We start from the raw sequence: 27,856 nt of genomic DNA, 5'->3' as shown, positions 1-27,856 counted from the left end.
GACAGAAGTTTCGCAGTAGTTGTTTGTGGCGTGCGGGAGGGAAAATAACCCCGCGAAGATGACGCTGTGTGGAACATTTCTAGGTCAGTCTTCAAACTTTTCCACTTCTTCTACTATTAACCGTTTCAACGGGACACCGCAAATTGAAATGATGCAACGATTTAAAGATGCCAGGACATCCACACGTTAATAGATATTGTTTTTTTAATTGCAAGGTGTTTAACTTTGAGTAGCCGATGCGTTCTCTCTATTCCTTGAATCAGCTGACAATGTTCATGTTTGTTACAGTACGTATCACGAGAAAGGAAAGTGTAGAACACTGATATAAAGAAAATGTCATTTGTTTTACCTCCAGATTTAGTAGACATAAATGTAGTTTACAATTTTATAAATTTGAATGAACACAAGTCTGAAAACCACATTTTGCCATTTAACATGTATGTTTGCGGTCAGGTTAATTATAGAACGTAATAAATGCAGATTTCTGTGTTGGTTTATATAATACTTGGAACATACTGTTTCTAAGGTTTGTACAGTCATAACTGGTCGTTTTCAATTTAAAAGTTGTAAATAGAAACAACAGCTTTTCTCGAAGCATAATCAAATTCGTGAAGTGAGTCAGTTCAACAACGTGATCTCTTATATATATATATATATATATTTATATATATTTTTTTTTTTTTTTTTTTTTTTTTTTCTTTAGCGTCAAAAGAAAGTTTTTCCCCTTTGGGATTAGTGGAGTAGACACTGACAGCGCGAATACTAATTCAAACTCTTTTTTTCTTGTTCCATCTGTCAGGAACGTCGCGAGGCGGGGCGGGGCTTCCCGGCCCCGGACTCAGCTGGCGCCTTATGTAATAATTATATACATGAATGCGTGTCACAATATAGCCACGTCGCTAATTGCGGTCTGGAGTGACAAGGCTGCCCATCTGCACCGAAGCTGTAAGAATAGACTGAGTTGAAAAGAAAACCCCAGCTGGCAACCGAAGAAGTTGAGACACATTAAATATGCAGAAATTTCAGAGCTGTTCTTCAAAACTGCTGAGCAGATGTAAAATTTTGAATGGGGCTGCAGAGTTTTTATTAACGTCGAAAGAATCGAGACTCATTTTTAAAATTCTAAAACAAGCTATGCGTATAAGAAAGTGGCATAACTTATGAGAAGACATATGGCGGGCCTACCGATAACCATGTATGCACAAATAAACATAACTTTGAATGTATATTAACGGCAATGATATATGCGCTACAACTCACTAACTGTTAGAGTTACGAGAGAGAGGGTTGCGCCATCAGCACACTGGTTTTAGGCCTACACACTTTATATATCCACACATATAAAATAAATTAATGCATTATTATGTATTATTATTATTGATACTACTACTACACAGTAAAATTCCCAGTGCAAAATCAACTCTTACAGAGTAGGCCTACATTTGGTCTGTTCTGGTCTAGAGTAGGACCAAATGTACTCTGTTAGAGTTGAATTTACACTGGAAATTTTACGGTGTACTACTACTACTACTACGAATAATAATAATAATAATAATAATAATAATAATAATAATGGTAACAAAACCTTATTATTATTTTCATTATTATTACTATTAGTTGTTGTACCAGTAGTAATAGTTGACAAGGAGTATTGTCATAATTTTCCTTCTCTGCACTGATTTTTGTGAATGGAATTTGTACAGCACGTTTCAGTTTTTTGGGGGAAATAGCTACACATGTTTACGTCCCCCAGCATAAACGTAAACCTATCCAAAGATTTAAAAATGGAAAAGAAACGATGATTGATCAAACGCGGTTATCTCATGCCGGAAAAAAATAATTGTAATAATTTCAATTTTATTAAATGCAAGAGGTGTGAATTAAATGACTTCTGCGTGAAATTGAGTGATTCAAGTTTCAGGAAGCGTAGCATTGTTATGAACTTTTTTTATTGCGTTAGTTCGCGTGTGTCTGCTGTCCATGGTGCTAAAAGCGAACGAGCCAGGCTGGCGTCTCTGTCCTGGGTCCTGAACTTGCAGTGGACTCCAAGCAGCATCTAGTTGTTTGACCAGCGCGAGGCGTCTCTGAGAGTACGGACATTGCACATCTTGTGCGGTTCTGTTCAGTTATAGCCTTGGTGAGTAGAGCTTCATGTTCAGAGATTAGGTTATGCTCCCAAGTGCAGCCTGACATATCAATACAAGACATTTTAACCAACCAAATACAAGAAAAAACATTCTTCCTTCGCACTTCTGAAGCAATGCTTTTTATGTTTGATTGATTTACTAAAAGAAGAATATCAGTGTGTCGGATCGCTTAAGTTCTTCCCCGGGGACGACAATAACTACAACTTCTTATGAAGCTGCATGTTCTGATAATATTTCCTTCCTGGAAGGAAATTTAGATTTGAGGTAGAAATGCTAAGAACTTTCAACTGAATTCTGCCCTCTTCTCTCTCTCTCTCTCTCTATATATATATATATATATATATATATATATATATTATTAGTATTATTATTTATTTATTTTATTTATTTATTTATTTATTTTGCACAACTATTTCATCAGCTTGCTTTTTTTTTTTAACGAGCGGATTACCACGTGGAGTAGTTTGTATCATTTACTAGAACTGTAAACTAATTGGGGAAGTGTTAATTGTCTGAATTACCGGACATTTGATCATAGTAGTGCGAGTTGAATGATAGTTGCGATTAACACCACCCTTTGTTGTATACGGTAGCCTATATTAAATATTAATCACCTGGGCGGAAATGAATCACCCTCTGTCGGTCGCTTTGTCAAATGAATGCCATTCCACGCTGCTGTTCAGTGTATTCCTGTATGCAATTCCCCCAAACCTTCTCCAGTTTACAGTAGGCTCCACGCAAATATGAAAGCTAGATGGTTTCTTCGTGTGCAGTTTTGCCTAGAGGAGTTGAGGAGTGTTTCACAGCGAACTTCTCCCATAACCACAGTGTAATCGAGCACTAGGAAGATCCTTCCAGGTAGACCGTGTGTGTGTGTGTGTGTGTGTGTGTGTTAGCCTATACAGAAATACTCCCGTTATACTACGGCGTGATGTCAGGGCGAGGCGGGGGGTGGTGGGGGGAGTTAGCCTTGATAGCGGCTCGTCAGGGAAAGGTAAGTCAATATTACATGTTCTCGCATTCTCGCTGACAAAAGCAAATGAAGCCGTGTTGTTGCCAGCAAATAAGTCATAGAAACCCCTATCTGGGAGACTAGCAGGTTCTATAAAGCCTAAATATGTCGAAATAGCGACGTCGGCCTTGCACTACAGGCGAGATAATCCTTGTAAATGAAATTGTTTTTGTGAAGCAGCAGCGGACATATTGCCAACGCTCCGCCTGCCTCTCAACAGAAGTTATTTAGCTAAATAAGGTTGAGGAAACGCTGGCATTTTTCATATGATTGGGCTACGATCAGAAATCTTCCTTATAAGGTATGAGTCATTTTCATATTTTTGTTACTTTGCTCATTATAAAGAATTTGCTGCTATTTAAATTTGAATGCCGATCTGCTGGGAACCCCATTTAAGTCATTTAAGCATTTTCTTAAAATTGGCCGGAAATGTATTGATATTCCGAGCGTTTCAAAAATCAGGGCATCATTGTTTATATTGTGGACGCCTGGTCTGTAATATCTTAAAGAAGTACAGTAGTTCACTGCATTTGACAGCCCTTTAATGTCGGTTTGCCACAGTGGTTATAATTATATTTCTTAAATAATTATGTATTATCCAAAAGACTGGCCTGTGAAACTGGGCTACAAGTATTAAAATAACGGTCCAATATGTCAAATTGCACCAGACTTGCCTCAGCCGAGGAAACATTCAAACCGCAAACATGGCGAGTTTGTTTATTTGGATACGTCGATTCTGTTTCCAGATATTTTGGGTTTTTTCAAATCGAGGTAATCGCGTGTTATTTGTAGGAAAGATTGAAATGCGACTGCGTTTCGCCGCTGAATCTCTGACATTGTAAAAGGAGAAGCAAGTTATGTCCTGTAACTGAATGAATTTACCATTTGCACAATCGTGCCGCAGTGGTTTTACATGGTAGCTGCACTTCTACGAGCGTAGAAAAGTGACAGAGATACAGGAACTATGGCGCCGGAGCGTTGTTGTTTAAAATGCTTGTTCAGGCTCTGAGGTTGTGTGCGCCGCAATAACTCGGTAGACGGAGTAGTTGCCAGTTCACACACCCCACCCAGTGTTTGTGTGTTGTTTGGTCAGGTCTATGTATTCATCAGTTTATTACAAAAGAATATGCTACATTCTATAATGCCATCAGTCGTTTGTTGTGTCCTGTATTCGATATGACACCCTTTGATTTCATCACCAATAAGTAACAAGGCAAGAGACGCGTGAACAAGTTAAAACTGTGATCTGATGCTAATTTAGGCCACGACGTGCACACTGCCCGAAATGAGTTCCATGAAGGTCTTTTATCCATTAATGTTGCAAAACCGGCCTTCAAGCCCGTGGGTAGGAAAACGAAGGGGGTCGGCCATCTGATTTTCTGCATCAGAAAACACGGAGACGCACTCTTTAAATGTCAACCACTCCCAGCGTGATGCACTCAGCTCAGTCATTAAAACGAACTGAAGTGGGTACCATCAAATTGGCACACGGCCGTCACAATTTCTCTAAGTCTCATGCACCCATTCGAGCGTAAATAATAAAGCATTAAAGCTCAGGCAGGCAAATGCAGAGTTCGCAGTTGCTCGAAGTTGAATTGTGAGCGTATTAACGTGTCTGCGTCCTACATTGGGCCTATCGCTACCTACGCCGCATACTGCTATCTCTACTGATATTATGAATTTTACGGAATTTACAGAATCTCAGACACTACTTTTTCAATTGTTTAGTTTAAATTGTTGTTAAGGATGGTATCCATTTTAAATTAAATAACATAAACTATATAAAGAGATGGGCGAGGAGGGCCAGTGGAAATATGATTTGAAATCATTTTGATGAGATCCCATCGGCGCATGAAGCTAGAAAGGGTGATAGTTTGTGTTCTGGCCTTTGATTATGGGTACTTATATAAACACATAATAACAAAACCCTCCTCATGTTGTCTACCAGAGTGTAAATATTTGAATTTATTTTGTGACTGTTTCATTTTCACATACATACTATTCTTCTTTTTTTTTTTTTTTTTCAAATATAGCTTTGTAAATCCATTTTTGAGTCCTGGAACATCACACTGTGTGACATGAATTGTGGACTGTGTGACATCACTCCTCAGTCACTAACTGTGTGACATCATTGCTCAGTCACTGACTGTAATTTATTGACTGTGTGACATCACTCCTCCTAGGCTAATTTCTTATTTTGGAATGTGCAGTAAGAGGAGCAAGGAGTGCATGTCTGAAAGGCTGCTGGGTTGTAATGTAGGACAGGGTGTGGCAGGGCTTGTGTCGTTGTGTCGTGTTCTGGGGAAGATTGTGGGGGTGCAATAAGGTTTGGCAAGGTGTGGTAGGCTGTGGGGGATAATACCTGCTTTCTTTTACAGAGAATGAATTCCGAGGCAAGTTGCTGAATCAGAGGTGGACGAGAGGAGAACGGAACAGCACCTGCCAAACTACGAAGAGGAAACCAGCCAGAGTCAGTGTGTGTGTGTGTGTGTGTGTTTGGCTGTTTGATGTTAATGTGTGTGTGGATTTGTGTGTAGGCATTTTGCAGCTCCTCTTGTATATTTCTCCTGCTTTTAAACCTATTTTAAGGTAAATTATTCTCACAATTTGGAATGCCAGTTGTATTCATCAACCAGTCTCATTGCCACAACATTCTCTGTCAGTTTTGGAGAGTGGAGACGAGTATGTGCTCTCCTCAAAAAGTGTGTTGCTATTGGCTACCATTCATTTTCACTCCAGTCAAACTTGTCCAGTCATTGCAGTACACTCAATGTTCAGCTTGTTATGGCGTATAGCAGGCACTAAACTAACCAGAGGGGGTGCTGTTGTGCAATGAGACCCAGACTTTCTGGGAACTCCCTTCCTCCCTGGGTAAGGGTGTGGCCAATTACATGCTTCCCTGCAGGGCTGCCAGTCACTGCTGGCACCTGCACAACCCAGACTCCAGTCCTGGACCATCAGGTGTATCCACTCACTGGAACCGCAACCTATTAGGATGTACCGCCCAGAAACCTTGTGTTCGAACTGTACTTATTTATGTTGGAGTGTATTTTTGGTTTAGAGTGCACAATGACATTAGGTTTGACAGGGACATTGTTCATCCACTTTTTCTCCTGATCAGCACAAAATACCCTCTCCTCTTCTTTCTGTTCTCTATGTCTCTTTTCTCTGCACTGGTACTTAGTGATGCTCCATTGTTGTGCTCAGTAGATGGGCTTTGGGGTTGGGGTGTAGACAGAGGAATGAATGGGATGGCTTTCTTTGTATTAAGCCCTTATTTTGCCTTGGGTTTTAGGTTTTTAGAGAGGCCTGCAAATTGCCTGTCGGAGAACAGACAGTCCCGCCTGGCTCTGGGCTCCAGAGAAGTTTGGCGTGTCCCACAGGGCATTCACCGAGGGGAACAGCTTTATTGATCTCATCCCTCTGCCTGTACTGGCTGTGCTGTTTTTAGACAGTTTTAATAGCACTTCTCAGAACACTGTTACTCATTCCAGCCTCTGCGTCCTTCAGAGAAGCACAGACACAGACTGACTTTCAGTTTTACAGTAAAGCGCATCATAAACCATGGCTGAGTTTAAAAAGGCATTGGGCTGTGTGTGCGTATGTGTGTGTGTGTGTGTGTATCCTCTCTTTTGTGGCGTATACGTGCTTGCTCCTGATGACAGTGTGGTAATTCCGTGTGTATTGTGGTATGTGTGGGTGTTTCAGAGAACAGTGTGGTGATTCTCTCTCTCTCTCTCTCCCTCTCTCTCCCTCTCCCTCCCTCTCCCGGTGCGTAGATGAGTCAGGACGCTGATGAGAAGCGAACGCGGACGCGCTCCAGGGGAGGCAGAGGTGAGTGGACTGTCTTTCCCCCTCACTGCACATCAGCGCTCATTCGCATTCTGCCCATTTTCTGTAAGGGACCTAAACAGCATTAGTCTTCTGAACATGTGCAACTGCCCTCAAACCTCAAAACATACAAATGCATAAACCTTCTTTCGCAATTATGATGATGCTTTTGAGGATGTTGTTTGTCAGACGCAATTGAAATTAGGACGCTGCTAATAGCATTTAGCACTGACAGTATCAGGCTGGTTTACTGAATCTACATTATACACATTATCTTGATGTGAGAGCTATAGCATCCATTTTAAAATTCTCTCTCTCTCTCTCTCTCTCTATCTTTCGCTTTCTCTCACGCTTGCAGAAACTGTGGGACAAGAATTATGGTGAGACAAGGAATCTTTTGCGTCTATATTGCGGCTGTCTGACTATGATTGGTTATTTTATTGTACATATAAACACAATATATAGAAGGCTGGTGTAATCCTGGGTCTGTCTGTGTGTATTTGTGTGTGCGTGCGTGTCTGTGTGTTTGTGTGTTTGCGTGTTTCCGTGCGTGTCATCCCCAGCTGCCCCACCCCTGGATGCACTGGTGCAGGACACAACACTGGGAGATACCACAGACATCGGAGGTATGGTAGCACCACCCACCCTACGTAGTAATGGCCTTGTTCACAACTGCAGGGACACCCGTACTCAAACCAAACCCCCTGTCATCTGCCTGATTAGGTGTGTTGGCCCTGTATTCATTTCTTATTGTTAATATCTTTTAATCTGAAAATGAAGCCGTGGGTATCCACACATTTATCAGGCCTTCATCAACACCAAGTCAATACCAGTCCATCTTACAGGGATCACATGCCCTATATGTCCAACTGTACTTTCCCTGGATTACAGTTTTTCTAGAACCCCTCTGTGCAATGAATAAATGGGCTATTTCTCACATGTCTAATCCTCCCGGTTCACATCACTCTGCTCCTCCAATCAGCGTGCAGAACTGCCCGCTGGCCAAGAAGAGGAAGCAAGAGGAGGCAGAGTCACAACAGGACCACCCCACCCCCAAGAGGAAGCCCCACCCCCTGACTCTCGCCCTGGATGAGGGCTATAGCGTGGACAGCGCCGGTAGTGACGAGGAGGGCAAGGAGGATTCCCCCCTCAAGCAGGAGGCGGGGTCAGAGGAGGAGGAGCACAAAGAGAAGGACGAAGAGGCTGTAGCAAAAGAGGAGGGAGGTGGAGGAAGACTGCCCGCAACTGAGGTCACAGAAGGTAATGCTACTTAGCATCAACATCAACAGCACTGGTAAAGAAGTTCATGTGAGCTGAATCTTAAACTGTATTCATTTGTATAGCAGCTCAAAGTGATTCACAGTAGGTAAATTGTAAAAGCATATATGAATGACATAAGCATAACGAGACATACAAAAATGCCAATATAGTATATTTATATATATATATGAAAAAAAAGAAGCAACATGGGTGCTCCAAAGGGGGTATATGAAAAACAGTAACAAGATAATAACATCGATAAGGAAATATGAAATACATAATAAGATAATAGGTCATATAAAAATGATGAGATACTAATCAGATCATAAAGCAGAAATAAAATTAAGTAAAAAATGTTAAATAAAAATAAGAAATAAAAAGATTTACTATAAACAATTTCAACTATTTTATTCTGAGTGAGTAGAAGTTTGTTGATAGATTTCTTTGGAATGCCAGTATAGTGTGTTACAGTAATCCACGAGACTAGTTAAGAAAGTATGTAAGTAAACTTTTCTGCACCTTGCTGTGTGATAAATAGTCATACTTTGGCAATATCTCCTGAGGTGGAAGAAGGAACTTTTAGTCATGCTCTTAGCTGAGTAAATAATGCTTCCCAGAGATGTCACGTAAGATCGTAGCCGGTCACACAGTGGGAGAAAAAGGCCTAGTTGACCCGTCCCAGAGATCAGAGCAGCAGGAGGGTGAAGGCTGACCAGACAACCCTAAATCCGCACGGTCGCGGGCGGCGAACTCAGGGCCCCGCAGGCCTGCGAGGGCGGGACAGGCCCTGCCTGCGCACTGCGGAGATGGGGGTTGGGCTCTCTAGGGCAGCAGGGGTCCCGACTCAGCCAGGCAGACTGGTAGGCCGTGCTTCCTGCCCTGTCGCTCCAGTATGTCTCATAGCATAGTCCAGCCATCCAGAGGAGGGGGCCGTGAATGGGGTTCTGGTGGAATTTCGCCTGTCAAGGGCTAACTGCACCGGAGTCTCTGTGGGAGTATAATAGTGGGGCGGCAATGATGAGTCTGGGACCTTCGTTTGGTGCAATACTATTTACTATGTTATATGACTTGAGTCCCAGTTTGTACATGACGCTTATACATGACCCAGTTAACAATGTAGTCTTCTTCCTCTCATTACAGAACAGAGCTTGCTGGTGGAATCCTCAAGTGCTGAAAAGTGTGAAGATGTTGAACCATCACCGGTAGCCACACCCTTGACCACAGCCACACCCTCAACCACGTCCATAATCACACCTTCTATTACACATGAAGTTACACCTACAGTTGTGCCTGAAGCCATGCCCACTGCTAGGACCCATGTTTCCATCTGCCATGAGGTGGTGGCCAGCTCCCTGCTCCACCTCAGCCAGGTGATAGAGGTCACGCCCCTCCAGCAGCAGGTTGCCATAGACACAGAAAGGCCAACGGAAATGGCCAAGGAGGAAGAGGAGGAAGTGGAGGATAAAGTAAAGGATGAAGACAGTGAGGGTGGAGAGGAGACACAAGGGCATATCCAAACAGTGGAGTCACCAGAAGTGGGCAGTGCAGAAGTGCACACACAGGAGGAGGGGAAGGTGGTGAAAGAGCAAGAAGAGGAGGAGGAGAAGAAGGAGGAGGAGGCAAGGCCATGTTCTAGTCAGAGAGACAATCCAGACCACCAGTACTTCAGCGGGGTCTACACGGAGCTCTGCCCGCAGGGAGCAGGGAAACCTGAGGGGACAGAGGAGCATGAGGAAGATGAAGATTATGACGAAGAGGAAGAAGAAGGAGTCCACGCCCCCACCAGTGTTCCAGCTCAGGGATCAGAATCAGCAGCTCAGGACCAGGAGAACTGCCTAGGAAAAGAGGAGGAGGTGGATGATGAGGAAGAAGAGGATGAGGAAGAGGCAGCCTTCACATGTCAGAAAGCCACCCTCCTCACCTTCACCAGGCCGCACACAGAAGAGGCAGAGAGAGGCGATGAGGAGGAGGAGGAGGACGAGGATGAGGAGGAGGAGGAGGATCAGGCGGACCAGGAGGATGAGGCAGAATCGTATGACGCTGCGCGTGGGAACCTTGGCCTTCTGGAGCAGGCCATAGCCCTCAAGGCGGAGCAGGTGCAGGGCCACGCCCCCGAACAGCTCAGGACCTTCACCCTGGAGGAGCAGCCCGGCAGGCTGGGAGACAGCGTGCGCACCAAGGCCTACTGCAGCAAAGGTAAGGAGCCTTTATTTCAAATAAAGACATGAAAGAAATACTGCTAGTCTTTTAGTCACATTGCTAGAGCATACCAGTGTTTTTTTTAGGGCAGTTACTGATCACACGTGGTTCAGAGAGAAAGAGACAATGAGAGAGGTCATGTTGTGAGACTGTCTTGGTCATGCTCTGGTCCTATAGGCTGGCTGTGAGCCCAGACTTCCTCCCACTGTGGGGCAAGGAGAGGTCTTCCTGCCTCATTTCCTGTCCTGTTGTAATTAGAAGGACCGCAGGTCTTGTTAACAGTCAATTAGCAGGGTGTTGGAGCACCACATTCTCTGGGCTTCTCCAGGGAGCAGGCCTCGTCTCATATCGCTAAGCTGTGAATGGATGACTGTGCAGTTCATTTGCCTCATTCACAGATCAGACCAACATTGCAGAGAAATTACTGTTTGTCATGTAACCTGTTTAATATTTACATTAAAAATATACATTGCAATAGGTTTATTAGAGTTCATTTGAATTGACTGCATTTCAAAATGTATTATTTGTGTATTAAATTTACTTTACTCATTATTAAATGTAATCTTTTACTTAAAATATTTTTATTTATTAAAATGTCCGTATGTCCATTTGCACATTTGAAGTACGACACGTTTTAACATATAAACACACATTATTATTATTCAGAAAGCTCCAGAGCAGACAAAAAAGAAATAAAATGTCCCACCCCTGGATGTGATGGGACGGGTCATGTGACCGGCCTCTACCCTCACCACCGCAGCCTATCTGGCTGCCCACACAAGGACCGGGTCCCACCTGAGAGTGAGTACTGCCCCGCCCACAATCTCATTAAAGAACACTGCCCCGCCCACAATCTCATTAAAGAACACTGCCCCGCCCACAATCTCATTAAAGAACACTGCCCCACCCACAATCTCATTAAAGAACACTGCCCCACCCACAATCTCACTAAAGAATACTGCCCCACCCACTCTTACCTGAAAGCACCACCCCATCCACAAAACTGACACTCACTGCCTTGGGTAGTCTCTGTGATGAGAAACAGCGAGTGAAATGTTTTCCCTCCCTCTGCCTAATGCACAGTCCTGGCCATGCACGAGAATGTACTGAAGTGCCCAACACCTGGCTGCACTGGACAGGGCCATGTCAACAGCAACCGAAACACCCACAGGAGGTATGCTCAAATCAACCACCATGCAACTGCAGAACAACCACAACATGACCACAACACGCACAGGAGGTATGCTCAAATCAGCCGCAACGCAAGTGTAGAACAACCACAACATGACCTCAACACTCACAGCGAGGTGTAGACAAATCAGCCAAACCACATCTTCAGCAACCACAGGAAGTAGGCCAACCTAAGTTACAGTCACAGTCAGCACCCTCTCCTACATGCACAGGTTCATATCTATGCAATCATGTGCATAGACTATATCTACACCATGCTCCTAGTTAGCAAAACCCTAATTATAGTTAGAAAAGCACATATGAAGGGCTGAACACACCTTACTCAGCTTCTCTTTCATTCACAAAACACCATCCATCAACCAATCAGCCCGATGAATCAGTTAATCATTGAAAATGGTTTGATTGGTGCTCGTTAGCCGTAGTCCTCTAGCTAATAAATGAGCCCAGAAAGGGTGACAGAATGATGGCGTCATTTCCTCCTCGGATTGCAGACTCAGAAATTCTGCTTGTCCTTTTTGTGCCACAGTCTGTCAGGATGTCCCATCGCTGCCGCAGAGAAGCAGTCCAGATCCCATGAGAAGCAGCCACAGCCAGCAGCTCAACCAATGAGTGAGCCCACAGCAGGAAGCCCCCACTCCGACAGAGTCCTGAGGTAAGAGTACCCCTTTATTACCATGCACTCTTACTGTTCCCTGATAGCTCCAAACCTGTCAGTGCTCCCCATCTGTCTGCATTCTGTCTGACACCCCAAACTCCCATCAGAATGTATCCCAGACACACCTGCCCTCTCACTCAGCCATTCTAACATTGCTAAATCCTTTTCTTTCTCCTAAATTTCCATCCTCTCCTCCCTCCCTTCCACTCCTGTGCAGGCCCATGTGCTTTGTGAAGCAGCTGGAGATCCCCCAGTACAGCAGCCTTAGACCGGGCGTGGTCCCGGCTACGCCCCGCGCCCACCTGGCCAGGGAGCTGGATAAATACTCCCAGGTGTCGTTTGACTATGGCAACTTTGACGTCCAGGTGTTTGGGAAGCGCATGCTGGCGCCCAAGCTGCAGCCCGGCGACGCCTCACTTAGACCCTTTAAACGTGAGACTGCACCTCACACACGTCCTCTACTCTCTTACACCTCACACACGTCCCGTCCTCAACTCTCTTACACCTCACACACGTCCTCTACTCTCTTACACCTCACACATGTCCTCAACTCTCTTACACCTCACACACGTCCTCTACTCTCTTACACCTCACACACATCCTGACTCTCCTCAACACAACCTCTACTCTCTTACACCTCACACATGTCCTCAACTCTCTTACACCTCACACACGTCCTCTACTCTCTTACACCTCACACACATCCTGAACTCTCTTACACCTCACACACAACCTCTACTCTCTTACACCTCACACACTCTGCTCTAGTGTGCTCTTGTGTACTTTGCATGCATTTGTATTTGTGTGTCCCAGAGTCACACTGCACCCACATTAGTCCATGAGTTTCATGTGAATCAAAGTAATGTGCACTCCAAAGACCTAGGATATTTATATCACCATAGTAACAGCAGCAGTGAGATAACTGTGTCTCTGTCCGGCAGCCAAACCGTATCCCAAAGCCTCGTCCCCCAAGCACGGCATTCCGGGGGGTTACGTACAGAACGCCACTTCCTCTTCCTGCTCCTCCTCCTCCAGCGGGTACGACTACTCCCAGGATGCTGAGGCAGCACACATGGCTGCTACCGCCATCCTCAACCTGTCCACCCGCTGCTGGGAAAGGCCTGAGAGCCTGAACATCAAGCAGCAGGATGCCGCCAGCAAGGTGAGCCCAGCAGGGCAGCTCTTCCATGGCCTGCTCCCCTACTACCAGTCCCAGGCTTCCCCTTCAGAGTTAGGCCTCAGCGGAGCAGCACATCCCTACCAGAATTAACACCATAACCACAGCTCTATACTGTCCATACATGATACAAGGACATGTAGTATAATGGGTAAGGGAACTGGGTTTGCAACTGAAGAGCTGCTGGTTCAATTCCCAGCTGGGTGCTGTCATTGCCTCCTTGAGCAAGGTGCTTTACACTAAAATATCCAGCTGTATAAATTGATTGTATTCCAAAGAATGAAATCTGTGCAAGTTGTGACAAGCGTGTCTGATAAATTCAGAAATGTAAAATGTATGTTTATGCTGCCCATTATGACAACCATAACACTGCACTGTTCATGCATGATAACCACAAGACTACACTATCTATATATGGCAATCACAACACTTCACTGTTAATATGTTCTTTAAAAATGACTATACCGTCAATATACACTATTTACAGCACTGTACTGTCAGTACATGCTAACCAGAACACTAAACTACCCATATATGTTTGTTACAATAAGTGAATCGACAATGATGTCATAAATGAACACTCTGTACTGCCACACCCCCAGGACACAGATATCGAGGTGGATGAGAATGGAACTCTGGACCTGAGCATGAAGAAGCTGGTCAAACAGGAGAGCTGTAGCCCAGCACAGCGCTCCTCAGATCACTCATCCTCCTCTTCATCACTGGCCCCTGGCGGCAGTGCCAGGAGCAGCGGTGTGACCTCACCCCCCTCTGGCCACGCCCACTGCCCTGAGGAGTGGGAGGGGCCTCTGGACTACACCAAACCCAACCGCCAGAGGGAGGAGCTACCGGACGAGGTGAGGACCTCCCTTTTTAAAATGTATTTATGAGTATTGTTATTATTTGTGCATGCTCACAAAAAGCATTGGACAATGGAAAACAAGAAGAGGAGTTAAAAGGAGGATTTAACTCCCCCTGTTCAAACAGGCGGACCAGGTGGAGCAGTTGGAGCAGACATATTCATCCTCTGATAACGAGGAATACGATGGGCCAAATGACAGCCTAGGGGACAGGAAGTACCCCGGTGAAGTCACATCCTCTCCCTTCAAGATGAAATTCCAGCCAAAGGATTGCAAAAAAGAAGTTCTGCTGTGAGTATACTCTCTGTGCAACCTGATCAGGGACTAAATCATTGGCAATTTAGACTTGAAAATTATAGTGGGGTACACATTCTTTTTTCATTTTAGACATATGCTGGTGCTCTAATCCAGAGTGACTCAAAGTGCCATGAAAACATATTTTCCCCTTCCTGTTTTCCTCTATTATTGCTTATTTGTCACAATGAATGGTTTCAGATCTTTATACAAAATGTAACATTAGACAAAGGGGAACACAAAACACATTTTGAATTCATGAAAAAAGTTATCAAACACCCATATCACCCATGTGAAACAGTAATTGATTTTGAAAAGTGGATTTTTCCATTAAATCCCTATTTGATCTCTTTTTGATTAATCTAAGGTTTTTGATTAATGTATCTTGCACTACACCACCATCTGCTGGTGGGGCCCAGTCCTACAGGCCCCTAATGTAAAATCGCCACTGGGCTAAATACACTGCTGAGTGTTCTACATTCTGTTGAGATGTTTCTGGAAAATAATACTTTTTAAAAAATCTATTGTTGGTTTGTATAGATAACTACTCTTCGGCATTTTTAAGCCATCTCTCTCCCTTTCTCTCTAGGTGTCCCACTCCAGGCTGTGATGGGAGTGGTCACATCACCGGAAATTACGCCTCCCATCGCAGGTGTGTTGCAGTTAGACACCCCCTGGTGGTCACAATGTGCTTTACACCTTGGTTTTAACCATGGCACTGCACAGTTGTCACACACAGGCCTTTAAACACACTGACAGTAATTATGAAGCTTACCATAAATAATTAGGCCATTTTATTTGTGCAGAACTATTGTGCTTTTTCTTCAAAAAGTTATATGGACTTCCTTACCTTAATTGGGATTTCTCGTGATGCAGATCAGCTCCTAAAAATGTATTCTTATTTCTGTTCTATTTCTAGCTTTTTCTTCTTTTGCACTAATAAAGAATTATCTCGCTCTGTCTCTCTACTCTGCCCTCTCCTTCTCTGCTTTTGCTCCTCTCTCTTGCTCTTTCTCTCCCTCATTCCCTCCCTCTCTCCCACTCGTTCTTTCTCCTCCAGTCTTTCTGGGTGTCCACTTGCCGATAAAAGCCTGCGGTCCCTCATGGCAGCCCACTCTCCTGAGCTCAAGTATGTGTGTTTCACTGTGCTATTCTCCCCCCTCATCTGCACTGTTACAGTGATCTATAACACTGTTACTGCTGTCTGTAGTACTGTTACAGTGATCTTTAACACTGTTACTCCTGTCTGTAGCACTGTTACAGTGATCTTTAACGCTGTTACTCCTGTCTGTAACACTGTTACAGTGATCTTTAGCACTGTTACTGCTGTCTGCAACACTGTTACAATGATCTTTAACTCTGTTACTCCTGTCTGTAGTACTGTTACAGTGATCTTTAACGCTGTTACTCCTGTCTTTAGTACTGTTACAGTGATCTTTAGTACTGTTACAGTGATCTTTAGCACTGTTACTCCTGTCTGTAACACTGTTACAGTAATCTTTAACACTGTTACTGCTGTCTGTAACACTGGTACAGTGATCTATAACACCGTTACTGCTGTCTGTAGCAGTGTTAGAATGACCTTTAACCGTTTCTGCTGTCTGTAACACTGTTACAGCGATCTTTGACACTGTTATTACCGTCTGTAGCACTGTTACAGTGATCTTTAACTATTACTTCTGTCTATAGCACTATTACAGTGATCTTTAACACTGTTACTCCTGTCTGTAACACTGTTACAGCGATCTTTACACTGTTACTGCTGTCTGTAGCACTGTTACAGTGATCTTCAACACTGTTATTCCTGTCTGTAACACAGTTACAGTGATCTTTAACTGTTACTGCTGTCTGCAACACTGTTACAGTGATCTTCAACGCTGTTACTCCTGTCTTTAGTACTGTTACAGTGATCTGTAGTACTGTTACAGCTGTCTGTATCACTGTTACAATGACCTTTAACTGTTTCTGCTGTCTGTAGCACTGTTATAGTGATCTTTAACACTGTTACTCCTGTCTGTAGCACTGTTACAGTAATCTTTAACACTGTTACTGCTGTCTGTAGCATTGTTACAATGATCTTTAACACTGTTACTGCTGTCTGTAACACTGGTACAGTGATCTATAACACTGTTACTGCTGTCTGTAACACTGTTACAATGATCTTTAACACTGTTACTCCTGTCTGTAACACTGTTACAGTGATCTATAACACTGTTACTGCTGTCTGTAGCAGTGTTAGAATGATCTTTAACACTGTTACTCCTGTCTGTATCACTGTTTCAATGACCTTTAACCGTTTCTGCTGTCTGTAACACTGTTACAGCGATCTTTGACACTGTTATTACCGTCTGTAGCACTGTTACAGTGATCTTTAACTGTTACTTCTGTCTATAGCACTATTACAGTGATCTTTAACACTGTTACTCCTGTCTGTAACACTGTTACAGCAATCTTTACACTGTTACTGCTGTCTGTAGCACTGTTACAGTGATCTTCAACACTGTTATTCCTGTCTGTAACACAGTTACAGTGATCTTTAACTGTTACTGCTGTCTGTAGCACTGTTACAATGATCTTTAACACTGTTACTGCTGTCTGTAACACTGTTACAGCGATCTTTGATACGGTTACTGCTGCCTGTAGCACTGTTACAGTGATCTTCAACACTGTTATTCCTGTCTGTAACACAGTTACAGTGATCTTTAACTGTTACTGCTGTCTGTAGCACTGTTACAATTATCTTTAACACTGTTACTGCTGTCTGTAACACTGTTACAGCAATCTTTGACACGGTTACTGCTGCCTGTAGCACTGTTACAGTGATCTTTAACACTGTTACTCCTGTCTGTAACACTGTTACAGTGATCTATAACACTGTTACTCTTGTCTGTCGCACTGGTACAACAAAGCTTTAACACTGTTACTCCCATCTGTAGCACTGTTACAACAATCTTTTACACTGTTACTGCTGTAAAAAAGATCACTATTTTTTACAGACTTCAGTTGTGCACATGATCAGTTGCACCAACAAGTTTTAATGAAGTGGATGCTAATTAACAAGTAATTATAATAGCATTGGGTGTTAATTATTTTAATTTGATGTGTCCTCAGGTGCCCCACCCCAGGGTGTGATGGTTCAGGGCACATCACAGGAAACTATGTCTCTCATCGCAGGTACACTAGGCCTGGCTTCTCCCTTCTCCTCAACTGTGCTCAGTGCTTCACATGTTGTTAGTGTGTCACTCACATGTCTGTTAATCTACTGTTTTTATTTTATTCTTGTAACATTTGTTTTGGTTTGATTGGTAATGCCTTTTTCTCATGTCGCTGTTTGCTTCATAATAGCACAAAAATTCCTGTATGTGAAGTAATGTAATTTAGTGGAATGTCATTTCATTGCTCCCTGCTTTTGAGATAAGTTTCTGAGGTTCTTCCCTCTTCATCCAGGGGTTAAACAGCAGCACATACACTAAAGTTACATTCAAACTACAGCTGAAATTGGCCCCAATCCAAATTTTTAATTTTTAATTTTTTTAACAGTGTGAACAGCAAAATCGGAAATGTTCAGTCCACACATGCATTTAGTAGACTGGTGTACACCAGCTGGGCATGCTATGCCCTCAGTCACAGGCAGGACTGGTACAGATGTGGTGCACTGGTAAAGTGATCTGTATATTCCAAAAAAACTAAGCAAAAAATCTGAATGTAGCCTCAAGACCAGCCAGCTGATGACATTTCCTGATATATTAAGAGCACTTTGCTTTTATCTTTCAGTCTCTCTGGATGCCCACGTGCCAAGAAAGGAGGGATGAAATTGACACCCACCAAGGAGGACAAAGAAGACTCAGAACTCATAAGGTTTGTACCACAGCTAAAAGCACATTTCATCTTTTTTGAGGATAAATGATTGCAGGGAGGTAAAATTGTTCACTTTTAATGCTGGAAGTGCATTCTAGTGTGAATGTGTAGTACAGTGAGAAAGTAATGTTGTGGAATAGTGTAAGAGTGTGATATTGTGAAGCAGTGTGATATAGTCGGATAGTGGGACAGTGTGGTACAAGAGTATAGAACATAAGCTGTGCACATTATACTTAAAGTGAAATTTCACTTGAGAGTAGCTCCATCAGCTATGTAATTGCAATAATTATAATGATTACAGTGTGGGATAGTTGCACTATAAAATATTCACTCATAGAACCGCCATATAATGTCCATCCCTAACCTTCAACCACTCAATCCCAAACACCCCGTCGCCCCAGATGTCCGGTGCCAGGGTGCGACAGCCAGGGCCACATCAGCGGGAAGTACGCCACGCACCGCAGTGCGTACGGCTGCCCGCTGGCTGCCCGCAGGCAGAAGGAGGGCGCTCTGAACGGCTCGCCCTTCTCCTGGAAGTCCTTCAAGGCCGAGGGCCCCACCTGCCCCACGCCGGGCTGCGACGGCTCCGGCCACGCCAACGGCAGCTTCCTCACACACCGCAGGTACCGCCTCTCTAAGGGCCCTGCAGGGAAGGTCTAAGAGGGACGACAGGCCCAACAGTCTATGAGAGAATAGACATCTATAGGTTTCTATATTTGAAATGAATCCTTCCTTTAGGCAATGAACAACATGGTGTGGGTGTGTGTTACTGCTTCTAGGTGAGGTAATGTGTTCAGAATAGGGTTGCACATCTCCAGGGAGTCGTCATTTGATAAGGAAACCACATACTTGGTTGCTAAGGTCCAACATGGCTGCTGGTTGAAAGGAAACCACAACAACTGTGACTGAAGTGCACCCTTCGCTTTACCGATAAATTACAGCATGTACATTTTCATTCATTTACTTTAAGGAGAAAGATCCACTGAGATTGGTATTACTCCACTGAGATTGGTATCTACTCTGCTGGAGATTCTGGGTCAGGCCATACCAGAATAAAGCGGAAGCCAGAGTGTCATTGGCTGGCTTTGTAACTTTGTTTAATTATTACCTGACTTTGACTAAAACTTTTTGTTTAATCTGGTTCTAAATTGTAGATTTTGATAATGGTTGATCATTTTGTGATTTTATTGATAACTGATATCTTTGATTAACAAATTAATCAAATAAATGTATATTATATGTTGGATTAGTGAGGTGATTTAATTGTTGATGCACTTATGTTTGGTATTCAGAGTGTTGAATATTAAGAGAGTGTTAGATGTTAAAAGTGCTGGATTCAGAAATTAAACATATTTTACTTAATCCTCACTTCCCCGACAATCAATACACATCAATTAAAGTACACAAGGTATTTATTAAAAATGGCAGTACAGCGAAACAGTGACACTAAAACAAATGACATCATGGGTAGTGCTGTAATGGGGGGTGTAGAGGCACTCGGTCCCATTGCAGGATCAGGGAATGTCATCGTTTGTCAGTCCCAGTGCTTTCAGCGTGTCATTGGTACCTTTCTCTCTGTGTGACCTGTGACCCGCCCCCCTGTGTGTCTGCAGTCTGTCTGGCTGTCCCAGAGCATCACTCTCTAAAAAGAAGGCCAGGGTTCCCGGGGAGGAATACCTCAGCACAAAGTTCAGGGCCAGTGATGGTAAGACTCTGCCTCACACAAGTGCCCCAAAATATGAACCTGTGTAACTGTCTTTATGGGTGGTTCTGTAAACCACCCATATGGCGGTCAGTCGGTTATTGGTTAGTTCGTTGTTTCATTGTTTGGTTGCTAACCTGTTCCTGGTGATGATCCTCTCCTTTGTTTCAGTCCTGGACAACGATGAGGACATCAGGCAACTGAACAAAGAAATCAGTGAACTGAATGAGTCCAACACTGAGATAGAGGCAGACATGGCCAATCTACACACTCAGGTGCGTCACAAATGCAAACTGTACTCTCACACATCACACACACACACTAACTAGACACAGTTCTACAGCCACAAATTATATGTCCAGGTGTGTCACGCTCAAACTATACACAGGTCTACAGACACAAACTGCATGTTCAGGTGTGTCACAGTCACCAAATTGATGCTAAGGCTGTGTTCCATTATGCATACTTGAACTCTAGTTAGGATGCACAGCAAGCATGGTTGCAATATTCTTTGTCATAAGTGCCTTCCGAACAGCAATACTTATGTAATTCCCAGACATGTGCTTCAGTACTTCACAGGACTCAGGAGTGTGCATCGCTGCATACTTGTGTTCTCTTCATTCCCAGAGGTGTTGGTGCTGAACATAACATGGATTTCTTTTTACATTTGTAACCCTTACTGAAGTAAACTTATTGATAGAAAGTTAGTGATCATAATTTTTTTAAATTATATATTCATGATATATATCAAATATTTATATTAAATCATTCCTTCAGTGACAGTGCCTATAACTGCAACAAAATAGCCAAAAATTAGCAAGCCATTATAGCTAACTAGTTTATAGCATTAGCAATTGATATTGATGTGGGTGAAATGTGTCTACTATAATTAGACAAATTAGAAGAAACTAAACTAAACAACTAACCTTACTGGTTAGTGGTAACCTTAATTGCTGGAATGCAATTAAGAACTTATTTATATTGTTAATATTAACAACCAATCAAGAAGTATGCTACTTCTGCTAGTTCTTTTGTGATGACTTTAGCGATGAGGTCACGTGTTCCAGATTGTATTTTGGACATTTAAGGATACTTGTGCCTTCCCATAATAAAGTATGTTCTCACTCAGGGGTGTCCAAAAAGGGCCAGTGCAGATGCTGGTTTTTCTTTTAGTCCAACATTAAGCCATGATGTACATGTACATGTTGTGTAATTATTAAGTGACACAGTTGTGTGTGAGTGCTGTATGTGTAGTGTAAAACGGCTGTGTGATGGTTTTGGCCTACCCCAGATCTCCTCCATGGAGAGGAACCTGAAGAGTATGGAGGAGGAGAACAAGCAGATGGAGGAGCAGAATGAGGCTTTGTTCCTTGAGCTATCTGGCCTGAGCCAGGCCCTTATCCGCAGCCTGGCCAACATCCGCCTGCCACACATGGTGCGTCCCGCCACACCCCCACAGTCTACAGGGGGTTAACCCACACAAAACCCACCCGCACGACACATACCCACATTACACTATATCCACAAACGGCATATATACCCATACTACACCAAAACCCACCCACACACAACATCTACCCACATTACATTATATCCACAAACACAACATATACCCACACCACACCAAACCCACCCACACAACACCCACCCACATTACACTATATCCACAAACACCACATATACCCACACTACACCAAAACAGCACCCGGCCACATAAAACCGCCTTTTTTCCCACACCTCACCTACTCCTAACAAATCCACCCAAATCACACCCACCCCAACACATCAACACACATTATACCCCACACCACATCCTCCCTCATCCACCCTCACTACATCCAGCTTAGAACATAGACCACACATAATGTCAGTGGTGCTTATTACCCTTAATGCATTTTTTAAAACTTTTCTTTAAAAAATGTATCAATAACCATAATTTTTAACCTCACCACTATTTTATATTAAATGTTCCCATGTACTGCCCCTTGCCTGTTCACCCCCCTTATTTTATTGCTTTTTCCCTTGTGAAATGTATGTGAAATCAGATCTTTGAATGTGTCACCATTTTCACTGTTGCAGGAGCCAATCACAGAGCAGAATTTTGACACCTATGTGGACACCCTGACGGACATGTATTCCAACAAAGAGTGTTACCAGAACCCGGAGTGCAAGGCCCTGCTGGAGGTCATTAACCAAGCTGTGAGGGGCATTGAGGTTTGAAGAGAGAGCAGCAGGGAGACTAAAAAACAGATGAATAAATTCAGGGACTTCCCTCTCAGAGAGCAGGCTGCAAATGCCCCCCCTTCCCCCCAACCTTCCCCACCCCATCTGTACCAAAACTCTCACTCGCTGCTGCCTGTACGAGGAACAAAGGGGCCTGATTTGGGGTTTTGACTTCGTTTTTTTTTTTTTTTTTGGGAGTATGCTTTATTTGTTGTTGTTTTCAGTTTTGAGGAAGTGTTTGGTTCACTCTTAGAAATTTTTCCCAAAATGAAGTTATCAGGATGACAAAGAGAGGCAGCATGAAGCAGGCTAGAGCCTCTCGGTGTGTGCAAATGTAGCCAACACGCTGGCGATCGGCTGAAATTATGTTCACACCTCTTCATTATGGGCCTGATTGACAGTAAGCTTGCAATGCACTGATGTTACACTTGCACCATGTTGTCGTTAGGTTACATGTTGATATTAGAGTCCTCAGGTTTTGTTAATGCAGTGTCTGTGTGCTGATGTCAGACACCTGGTGTGTACATTCCCTGTGTGCTGGCCTGAGATGCCTTGTGAGTCTTTGCTGAAATCAGACCTAAATTCGAGCTAAAGCACATGTGATTAAGTATGTGTACATTGCATGCATATTGGCTTGGTGGCTCTTCCATGTAGGCAACTCAGATCCAGCAGACAATCTTTTGTTCTCCGTCTTGAAAAGCCTTGATTTTCTTTGTTGGACTGATTTCTCCTGGCTACTTTCACATACAGAGTTCTGCCTTAGAACTAAAATATTTAACTTATTGTGTAAAGGTCTAATTCCACCTAAGCATTTGATCACTCTTAGTTTTAATAAATAGGTTGTAGTTAAATTATTGTTACATAATTTATTTATATTGAATGACAAAAAAATTGTACACTGTAAATTATTCATGATATTTATGTATTTGAACATTGCTTATTTATTTATGTTTATTTTATCTCGCCTATTTATTATCTGTATTAATTTGTCTTGCAAAAGGAACTGCTACTCTCAAATGTGCAACTGCAAAATGGTTTGTGTTTCAATGACAATAGGGAAAGGCTGACCCCCTATGTCTATGTTTGGGGGGAACAATCAGGAATTCAACAATTAATTATTTTATAGACGGTATTATTTATTTTAAAGAATGGGATTTTAAAAATCTTTTTTTATGTACAAATATTTTATAGCCGATTAGTTTTGATAATTTTTTAAAGGTTCTCATTTTGTTGATATTTGTGTTATCTGTATTTTCAGATTCCCACGGCACCACTTGAAAAAGATTCATATTATTTATTTAATATCTAAGAAATAATGGTGATATTGTGGACTACTTATTTTGTAATGTGTGTGTGTGTATGTGTGTGTGTGCACACTCACGCACTTGTGTGTGTGCGTGTGTTTGTGACGGCTGCGTACAAACCTATTGATACTTAAATAAATGAAACTCATGATTCAAAAACAAAGCAACAGAATGTTTGATTTGATCGTGCCATTAAATGCCAAAATCCCTTCTTCCAGAGGTAAACCAGTAAACCACACACACATACCAGCAGAGACATTCCGTGGCCCATGAGGGTGATTTCAAAATTCTACCACGAGGCACTCTCCTCTCCTTTCATTGCTGTCCCACCACCACCAAAAGCTTAAAAAGTGAACGCAGAACCTAATTTATGAAAAACTGAAAGCTTTGTGCTTGAATTCACAACTAGAATTTTGAAAAGCTGTGTTTCAAAAAACAAACAACAGCTTTTGGGAAAAGAAGTGACATAAAACCTTTCAAAAACAAGCTTTACGAAATGTAATACACTTCTAGGAGTAAAAACATATACAATGTGGTACAAATGTAATTTAGGAATTAAATTAAAGAATGGCCCATCAAAACATTTTAACCAGGGCTTGACATTAACTTTTTGCCTCACCAGCCACTGTGGCTAGTGGTTTCCTGAAGTTAGTAGTATTTAGTAGTAGTATTTTTTAAAAATTAAATTTAAATCTTACTAGCAACATTTTTTTTCAATTCTCATGGGCGCTTGGGGCCCCTCTGCTCGTCGGGGCCCGTTTCATTTGAAACTTGAAACTGCCACAGCATGCCCCTGCATACCAGTACATCACGCACACACTCAACAATTCATTTTGAACCCATCTTTGATTTAAAAATATGAAAAATGTATTGAATGGCTGACATTTTAGCACTGTGCAACTTTCTCAGAGTGTCTCAACTGAAACATATTTATGCGTGTAACACATGCCCTGTGATGATTTGTCTTTTCGTATTGATTTCTCAGATTTTATCTACAAAAACCTAACATACAGTTACGGTTGAAATTGAGTGGTCTGGCTGTTAGACAACCTATCCGGGGATTTCTTTTTTATTTTATTTTATTTATTTTTTTAATCAGCGCCTAAACCGACCCCAGGGAAACAGATATTGTCTAAAGTCTCTGCTGACACCTACTGGAAAGACAATGTTTGACAAGTTACAGATTTAAACGTAGGGTGTGGGTAATTTCCAGTCTTCCGAGTAGAATGTTTTAGTAGAATGACTTGTGTGTTCGGTGACTTCTGTCAAATAAATAAAACAAACCGCACAATGAACACTGCGCACTATAAAACAGACAACGTCCGCATGACTGGCATGCTTTAATACTCCGTCTTAAAAGGGAAAAGTTACAGGTTCTCTCCAAGTTCATCCGTCCGTTTTATGCGCCCTCAACAGTTTCACGATGGCAACAGGTACACATAAGCGTGCCGGCATGTGCCCTTTTAAATAGACTCATTCATTCATTGATTTAGATTATTTTTTTCTCGTTCTAAGATTCTTTGTTGGATAGTATAACAGTAGGCCTACTGATTATAGAAGCCTGTGCAGTACATATCTTATTATAGCGTACAATGTTACTGGTTGATACGTTAGATTTAAAGGGAATTTTAAGGAAATTTGCATTTAATTTTTCCTGGTGATTATGGAGGTATAAGTTAGGCAATTAAATACAGTTTCGCATCGAAAATATCGCCACAAAATCCCCCGCTTCCACGAACTGTTTGATTATACTTTTCTTCTACAGTGGGTTACTTTTTCAGTCTTGTTTAATTTACTGGACAAACATTGTAATGTAATGTAGCATTGGACAATCAATCATTTATGAAAGACCGCGCACCGTGCGGAATGGGAATATCTACCCCGAATCGAGCGTATATCTGGGCATATATCGTGACGACTGTTCGACTGGTTTACGAAGCATCATTACACAATTCCATTGTTCTATAGTGTGATTGATATATTGCAAAAATAGACTGGTAACTATTGGACCATTAATTCTTCACAGATTTATTAAGGTTTTAAAAATTAAATCGTTGTTATAACTACACGTAGAACTGAGCAAAAGTATCAACATTGGAACTAATCTGCATACATTTTGAGAGTATTTATGTTTATATAGTGTTCATCTTTACCATCTCTGGTTGTAGCATTTACAGTTTATAGCCTCGGTCCAGACAGGATTTTTTAAATGGCACTATGTTAACACCAACGACATCAGTTTTCAACAAATGTATTAAACTCTCTTCCAGTCGTCCTAGTCAGGAATTGCATGCTAAAATCAGAAAGACATGCTAAAAGACAAAGATCAGACAGAAATGTTTTTTCCACTTCAAAGGCAAGAGAAAAAAATAAAAATGCATGCTGTGCCATTGATGTCTAAACCCACAGGGGCTGAAAAGCCCATTGAAGCAGCTCTCATTATTAAAATAAGAATTAAAGCATTTATGAAGTCACTGATGTAACATGTAAGCAATCTTCAAAATTTGGGCAAAGCCCCTGTTCCTCAGAAATACTGGGAAAATGTGAACAGCACTGACTACAGCCCTGGTTCCAAAATGAAGGTCCCTTGTATAATTGGTGAAGGGAGTCACTAGTCCACACTGACACTCAACAATCAGGCCGTGTTGATGCATTATTCTGCACATTCAACAATGAAAATTGAAAACTCTTGTTTCCACAGATGCTGACTGAGTTAAAGGTCAGAAACATCATTGGCCAACACAGAGATGATTGCACAGCAAATTCACCAGGGGCCAATAGTGTCAGCCAGCTCCAGACAGGATGGTATATTAGCCTGAATCAGCATGGCACACAGAAAAAGAGCTTTAGATGCATATTTTGAAGTAGGAGCTTTCACAAGGCATCTGCCAATAAACAGCTGGCTTTCCATTCAGACAATACATTGGGAGCCATGCAACTTCCAGGATGCAACTCATTACAAAAGTAATTCATTTTCAATGATATTTTGAACTTCAGGTTGTTTTTTTGAATACTTTGATGATAGCACACTGTATATTCATGTGGCACCATTTTGCTCCATTCCCAGTGGTAAACCACTTCAGTGTTAAGAGAAATTATTGCAGTTCTCAGTGGGAGACTACTCAGATATCAATTTCATACATACGACACCACAGATGGAATATTCTTGAACTTTGTAAGAAACTTTGCTGGCACATGCAGAGGCCACTGACCTGAAGCTGTACAAGTCTTGATTTTTGATGAGCTTGGCTCAGAGCAATCTTTAACCAGGCGATGAGCCTAAGTAGTTCTGAAGTTGTGCAAGCGACAAAAACAGGGGATCATCCCATCTCAACTCCCGTAAGCGAAGGAAGACACCAGGGCTGCACAGGACTAAGGATCCTCTGGCCTGGCACCAGGTCGCGACTGGAATATGCAGCACATGCAGGATTATATCACCCTGGTGGAGGATGGGTACCTTCTGCAGGGGGTGCACTACAGCATGGGACATTCAGAGGGCTGGGAATGGGAACTCTCAAACACAGTGTGTGCTAAGAGCTAGGAAAGCAGACCTCACCCGAGTTACTGCTCAGTCTCCTCAACTGCAGCACCCCGCTTTCCCCAGGTCCGGAGGGAGCAAAGCTGGACGAACAGGAGATACGGATGGACTAAGCCCATGAGCAGTATCCCCAGGGGAACCTCTTTGGTTACAGCTGCCATGAGGCTAAAAAGGTGACAAACTGGGGGTCGGGTCTCTATAGCCAGTCTGTCCCAATTCTGCCCCTGGGCCAAGGTTTGGTTTGGAGTCAGACGATCTTTCTTTGAGTCCAGGAGTACGGCTAAAAAGCACTCCTTGGGATAGATCAAAGTTGGTCTTAATGTTCCATTGGTGTTTGAGATACTCCAAGACCCTAGTGCCATGCAGGCCAGGCAAGATACTTTCCCAGAGGGACACAGATATCACCCAGACTTCTAGGTAATTTAAGCTGCTTTTCCACCGCATGGTACCGGCTCAACTCGACTCAACTACTCGCTTTTGGTACCAGGTACTTCGTTTTCCACTCCAGACTGTATCCCCCGTCAATGTAGCTGGTCATCCTAGCGACGCCGCATGAAAAGTGCTGCTCTGACCAATCAGTGGTCTGCTGTGTTTTCACATCACCT

At 42.7% G+C, this 27,856-nt stretch overlaps 1 protein-coding gene across 6 annotated transcripts; it reads left to right on the top strand.

Moving 5' to 3' along the window:
* On the top strand, nucleotides 1-23,876 carry LOC135237315 (myelin transcription factor 1-like). Of its 6 annotated transcripts, none has more exons than XM_064304354.1 (23): nucleotides 1-83; nucleotides 5,538-5,629; nucleotides 6,939-6,993; nucleotides 7,349-7,370; nucleotides 7,554-7,616; nucleotides 7,973-8,250; nucleotides 9,391-10,446; nucleotides 11,116-11,250; nucleotides 11,533-11,623; nucleotides 12,167-12,292; nucleotides 12,513-12,727; nucleotides 13,237-13,457; nucleotides 14,075-14,329; nucleotides 14,460-14,623; nucleotides 15,216-15,278; nucleotides 15,687-15,755; nucleotides 17,738-17,800; nucleotides 18,401-18,484; nucleotides 18,886-19,107; nucleotides 20,098-20,189; nucleotides 20,358-20,461; nucleotides 21,478-21,621; nucleotides 22,266-23,876. In XM_064304354.1, exons 1-23 carry the CDS (start codon nucleotides 59-61, stop codon nucleotides 22,404-22,406), a joined length of 3,780 nt encoding a protein of 1,259 aa, XP_064160424.1. In that variant the 5' UTR covers nucleotides 1-58; the 3' UTR covers nucleotides 22,407-23,876. The 6 variants fall into 6 exon arrangements, with proteins under 6 accessions (XP_064160424.1, XP_064160423.1, XP_064160425.1 ...); XM_064304353.1 differs by having other exon boundaries at nucleotides 11,533-11,689; XM_064304357.1 differs by lacking the exon at nucleotides 1-83 and adding an exon at nucleotides 2,776-3,005 and having other exon boundaries at nucleotides 11,533-11,689.
* The last annotated feature ends 3,980 nt before the right edge of the window (nucleotides 23,877-27,856 follow it).

This window comes from Anguilla rostrata, chromosome 13 (genome assembly GCF_018555375.3).
Source record: "Anguilla rostrata isolate EN2019 chromosome 13, ASM1855537v3, whole genome shotgun sequence".
Lineage (NCBI taxonomy): Eukaryota > Metazoa > Chordata > Actinopteri > Anguilliformes > Anguillidae > Anguilla > Anguilla rostrata.
Note: the sequence above shows the minus strand (reverse complement) of the source record. Positions and strands in the feature narration are given on the sequence as shown.